Genomic DNA, 6,224 nt, shown 5'->3' on the forward strand with positions numbered 1-6,224 from the left:
ATTTTGTTTTGTTGTAAACTGCCCAGAGAGGCAAGTTTTGGGCGGTATAAAAATATGTTAAATAAATAAATTAAATAGATACTCAGTTATGCAGAATATGTTCTGGCCTAATGTCATGTTATAAATATATAATATAAGCAACAGTTCCCATGTTGGTTGACTTTTTCATTCAATCATATTTACCATAAGCTAACTTTTACTTTCAAAAAGAATTCAAGGATTGAGCCAATTGGTGCTTCAAACTTCAGTCTTGTATTTCTGTGGGGTTTTTATCTATCTGGTCTCTGATTCTCATATTAATGGTGTGCAACACCCAGTGGCATGCAACACCACAACTTCCTGCATCACCAGGGCAAGGTGAGCCACATTGCTAGAATCCACTTTGTGGTCACTCCTCACACTCATTTGAAACCAATTTTCCAGCAGATAAAGCTGGGGGAGAGGAGCAGCAAAATGGGATCTCTTCACCTTTCCTAAGCTTCTCATGTTGCCTTTGTGATGCAGGAACCCTAACCCTGTGCACACTTCCAAGGTAACATAGAAAGACAGACTGAGGTTCAATATGGGTAACAGTTTTTACCTTATTTTCACAATAGCCCCGAAATATGGGTCATAATTATGGCCATTTTACAACTGAGGAGCTGAAGCTGAAAAATGTACATCACTCAGTGCCACTCTGCATATCCAGTTATCAGTTTGCCTAATTCAAAGCTTGTCTCCCATTCATCTGAATAAAGAGTAGCAGTGTGCATGGTTCGGTCCGGCACACTGTTACAGACCTCCGGACCAGTTCGGCGGTCCGGAGGTCCAGATGGGCGGGGGCCTGTTACTTTAAGCGGGGGGGGAGGTAGTACTTACCCCCCACCCCCGCCACTCTTCCCCCTCCGGCGCTGTTCCGTTTAAACCTTTTCTTTGGGCGGTAGAGTTCCTCCCTGCCGCCCCTACCCCCGTCATTATTCCTGAAGGCTTAAAAGAGACGAGCGCTAGTGGTGCACATGCGCCCTGCGCGGTGCGCACGCTCGTCTCTGATGCTGGCGCACACGCGGCGCATATGTCACATGACGTATGCGGCGCGCGGCGCATACGTCATATGACGTATGCAGCGCGCGCCATCGTCAGAGATGAGCGTGCGCATCACACAGGGCGCATGCGCGCCGCTAGTGCTCATCTCTTTTAAGCCTTCAGGAATAACAATGGGGGCAGGGGCGGCAGGGAGGAACTCTGCCGCCCCAAGAAAATGTTTAAACGGAACAGCACCGGAGGGGGAAGAGAGGCGGGGGGGAAGTACTACCACCACCCCCGCTTAAAGTAACAGGCCCCCCTGTGCCGGACCCGGGGGCCTCCGGACCTTGCACACACCTAATAAAGAGCTCAAATAATTCGAAATCTATCCTGTGCTAAACAACCTGTCATGTACTAAAACAAAAACATTGCCACATATTTCAGCTATTACAATCATTTTAGAGAGATTGCATAATAGCAATTGTGAGAAGTGTTGTGTTTCTTTCCGAAATGATCTGTTCTTTAAGTATATTTATAATCTGCTATGCCCCTTTATCATAGGCTAACAACCTATTCATCCCCAGAACTTCATATCTGTTTCTGTTTGTTACAGGTGGGGAAATAAGAGTCAGTGATCTTTCCTTTGTGTATATGACTTTGGTGAAATCTGAATTCAGATTGGTCAGCTGGTCAAACCCAGCACTACAAACATTAGGATAAATGGGGTAGCAAAGGATACAGTCAGGCTGGAATTTCAGAGAAAGGTGTCATGCACTGGCATAGAGACAGCTAGAAGCCTGGGTCCTTCTAGTCTGTAGGCTGACCTTTCACTCTCAGGTGAAATTCCAGGTGGTATGGTGAGCTGAGCCATCTACAAGTTACGGTTGAAATTTCAGAAGAAAGGAAGGAACAAACGTGTCATGCTTCCAAAGCAGGGAAAAGGTGAAACAGACTAAATAAGACCTCCTGGTATTCAGTATACAGTTCTCCGAAATCTGAGTGAAGCAAAGTCTGTTCAAGCATCTTTGTAGTACAAAAGTCAATCCTAAAACCTTCATATACAATGAATTGTGTCTGTCTGTCTCTGTGTGTATGCAACAAGATTTATTTGATGTTATATTCCAATTTTAATATTCAAATTAGCCACATTTTAAGCAATGTATATCTTTGCAGTAATATAATTATTGCACTCCTTCCAGTTTATAAGGGGTCATTCATTTAGATGTAGGCAGGCAATTAAAACTATACATAGATAAATAATATTTTTAACCAGTGTTCTCTCCAGTTTTTCTGTGTGAGGAATACATTTTGTTCTGGGCCGCAATATCAAAGCAGTGAATGCATGTGCACATTCAAAGTGGGGCCTTCCTGGGTGAGATCTAAAAATTAACTGAGTGGATATCAAAAAATGTGTGCACACACGCACACCTTAGAGGGAACACTGTTCTTAATTCTCATATGCCAGCATTTCAGCAACTCACCTATGCCTGCATCTTTCTGAACAGAGTACACTTGTACAATTTTCATTATGTTAAAGGGCTGGGCATGAACACTACTCTTATTTACAGGTTTTCCAAATGATATTACACAATGTGATAAATTGGATTTCAGCTGAGCTATTTTGGCTAAGGTACTGGTTGAATATTTCTGTTTTCCTGGTATTCCTAGTACAAAATACCAAAGCATATTATTTTCATTCACTGACAAAATATCTTAATTAGGTAATATCACATTATCCTCATTAAGATCTTTTAAGGGCTGCCAGGAATAATGCTTTCAAACCAATGAACTTGTTTGGATTTATCTGTTGTTTTTTAATTTAAAAAAAAATACTTTTCAAACATATAACAATTCCATTTAAAAATAATAATTCCTTTCAGGAATTTTAAGTTTGCAAGGTGCATCAGTATTTAACAAATATTGATTTATTAATGTATAGACTTCAGAATCTTACTTACTAGCTTCTTGAGTAGATCAGGCAATTTTGGTACATACAGACAATACAGTCTGTAGCTGTGTCATGATCTCAGATACCAGAGTTGGTTTCAGAAGCAGATACTAAGGGTTGTTATTGTGAATCAAACACCTTCATTTACATGGACACCACTATGGTCTGTATGTACCAACACCAGCATTATAAAGTTTGATGTAAAATCAAACTGAAAATTCACAAAGTTGCAAATCATTATATGAATGTATTTTGCATTCAAATGCCACTCTCGCTAATTAATAAACATATTCAGATTTCATGTTTCTCTTGAATATTTACTTCAGTACTAGTTTAAATATACCTAAGTAGCTATAATATGTGGTCCAATCTTACAGAATTGCTAAGCATCTCTATATTTTCCTTGTCCTGTGACTGATGTTTCTCTCTCTCTTCCTTTTTATTACTGTTGTTCTATGCAGGTGAGAAGCTCATGAGGTATGGCTATCCAGATATTCATTTTGAAACGAACTTACCTTATGAGAGAGAAGCTGAGCTGATGCAGACTCATATGATGGACCAAGCGATCAACAATGCAATCTCTTACCTTGGAGCAGAGGCACTTCACCCCCTGATACCACACACGCCAAGCACAATGGCTGATGTGACACCCGTCATCAATTCAACGTATGCTCAGGTCTACAACCCTAACAGGATAGAAAGGCCAATGAGCAGAGAAACAGCTGACAGCAATGAAAATAACATGGATGGCCCTATTTCCCTCATCAGACCAAAGAGTCAACTCAAGGAAAGAGAGGCTTCTCCAAGCAATAGCTGCCTGGATTCCACTGACTCAGAAAGTAGCCACGAAGACCACCAATCCTACCAAGGAAACCCTGCCTTAATTCCCAAACGGAAGCAAAGTCCAGCTTACATGAAGGAGGATTCCAAGGCTTTGGATGTCACAAAAGCATCTAAGGGCTCTTTAAAGGATATCTACAAGGTTTTCAATGGAGAAGGAGAGCAGATAAGGGCCTTTAAGTGTGAGCACTGTCGAGTTCTTTTTCTAGACCATGTCATGTACACCATCCACATGGGGTGTCATGGCTACCGGGACCCATTAGAATGCAACATTTGTGGCTACCGAAGCCAGGACCGCTATGAGTTCTCATCACACATTGTTCGAGGGGAGCACACATTTCATTAGGCCTTCCCTTCCAAAGGGGACTCTGAAGTCGGGGTGGGGGGGGAATACTGCACATGAAGAAATACTGCACTTACAATCCCACTTTTCCTCAGACATTGACACACCTTTTGTCGTCGTTGTTTTTGTTGCTTTTTTTTTAATTATTGTTCTTGTCATTAACCTTATTTTGTGGACCCAACTTCACTTGGCACCAGTGGTGAGACGGGAAGGAAGGGACCAGAGAGTAGTTCTCTTATTTTTACTGTTGCTTTTGCTCTGAAAATTGGTGTTGACTTTTTAGTGGGAATTGAAAGGCAGTCCATTTCTGTCACACTTTTTTTCCATGCATTTTGTAATATCCTGGGTACAGCTGAACTCCAAGAGGTGCTCTAACATCAAGTTGTCAGCTTTTGTTAGCTTAATAATTTCAGGCAATAGGTACATACATTTCAGAGGAAAGCCCTTTCAAATATGTAGATACATTTTGGGGTTCAGAACAGGGGTGAAGAGAGACAATTCGTTTGAAAAATTTTCCAGCATGGGGGAAGGTTTAACATAGAACTAACCCATATTCTAGAAATTTAGGAGCACAGACGCCTATCAATATTCATTCAGAAGTTATTTCCTGAGGTGAGCTCTGTGTTGTTGTTTTTCTGGAATATAAATTAGATGTTTATGTGTAATACTGAACCATATAATAGAAGCTCGATTTTACATATAATATGACAACCTGCAGGAGGTTTGAAGTCCAATAATGTTATTTTACTTATCCTAGTATGCACTTTTAAAAGAAGAATCATTATCATCACTGATATGCTCTTATGTCATAAATGTTAATTTACCAGTTTCTTCGTACAAGCACTCCATTAGCCTTAATTAGATGCAAAGAAAGGCATTTTCAAATCTAGTTGTTTAAGTGACTAACAATTAGATTCAATGCATGTTTACTCAGAAGTAAGCTGAGCTCTATTGAGTTCTGCAGGACTTTACTTCCTAGTAAGTATGCTCAGGAATGCAGTTTTAAAAGTACTCCTATCAAAGTTTATGTAACCGATTCTGCTGGTCTAAAATCTGTTTTAGAGTCTCAGATATATTAATCACAAATGGAATTTTAAATCAAAAAATACTCTTTTAAAATTTAGTTTTCTGAAATGTTAACTGCACAGCAGCCTTCTAAAATGAGGCTTAAAGCTAGGAGAACATTGGGGATTGATCTTCTGTTAGTCTTTGGATTTGCTCACATCATCCTAAATACCTGAACTTATTTCAAAGAGGTTGATGATTCAGGCTTGTTGTCCTGAACCAAGAGCTCTCGTTTCTGCATGCAGGAATTTCCAGAGAATGTTAGAGTCACTTCACACGTGATACTTTTTCTATACCACTCCCACAAACTTTGGGCAGTTTTTCTTTCCACCCCACCCCAGAGGCGTAACTATAGGGGGCAGGGGGGGCACGTGCCCCGGGCGCCATCTTTTCTGGTCACGTGGGGGGCGCCGCCATGACAAAAAAAAATTTAAAATTTTTTTTGCTAATACAAATGTTTCCTGCTCAGTGCAGCAGCACTGCAGCAGTCAAGGGAGCACGTCGGCGCCCCCTCCCCCACGAGCGGTCCCTTCCGTGCCGCCCGCGCCCCCCCCCCATTGCTTTGCTGGCGCCTGGCGGCCAGTCAGTGGCCTGGCTTGGCGGCGGCGGCAGCGGGCGCTTGTGAGGAAAAACCTAAGTATAATGTAGTATGTTGGGGGGGCGGCAGGGGGGCACCATTTCAGTGCTTGCCCTGGGTGCCATTTTCCCTAGTTACGCCTCTGCCCCACCCTGAACCCAAGGGTGCTCAACCTTCAGGAAAGGCTTTTCAGAGGATGCAAGCAGCTGCTATGGGGAGGAGTTCCTTGAGGGATCTTCTTTCTCCAGTACTTAGGATCCAACCCACTATATGTAGGAATAGTTTCCTTGCACCAGGAAGGTTCAAGCGGGGAGAGCGGGCTTAGCTTGCTCTCTCAACTGCACACAAGCAGTTGCTTGTTGCTGGGTGGCCGGATCAGCTGCCAAGGCTGTGGCTCCATCGGAAGCTCCGGGAATTGGGGGAAGGGGAGCACCGCCATGTGGCGGCCC

The 6,224-nt window shown here is 42.5% G+C and overlaps 1 protein-coding gene across 8 annotated transcripts in view; it reads left to right on the top strand.

Moving 5' to 3' along the window:
• The window catches only part of IKZF2 (IKAROS family zinc finger 2), a 168,206-nt gene extending 163,145 nt beyond the window's left edge, over positions 1-5,061 (top strand). For all 8 annotated transcript variants that reach the window (XM_053286673.1, XM_053286678.1, XM_053286677.1 and 5 more), the window contains one exon: positions 3,412-5,061. In XM_053286673.1, coding sequence (XP_053142648.1) covers positions 3,412-4,136 — 725 coding nt within the window. In that variant the 3' untranslated portion in view covers positions 4,137-5,061. The remainder of the gene's footprint in view (positions 1-3,411) is intronic.
• The last annotated feature ends 1,163 nt before the right edge of the window (positions 5,062-6,224 follow it).

Source organism: Hemicordylus capensis, chromosome 1 (assembly GCF_027244095.1).
Source record: "Hemicordylus capensis ecotype Gifberg chromosome 1, rHemCap1.1.pri, whole genome shotgun sequence".
NCBI lineage: Eukaryota > Metazoa > Chordata > Lepidosauria > Squamata > Cordylidae > Hemicordylus > Hemicordylus capensis.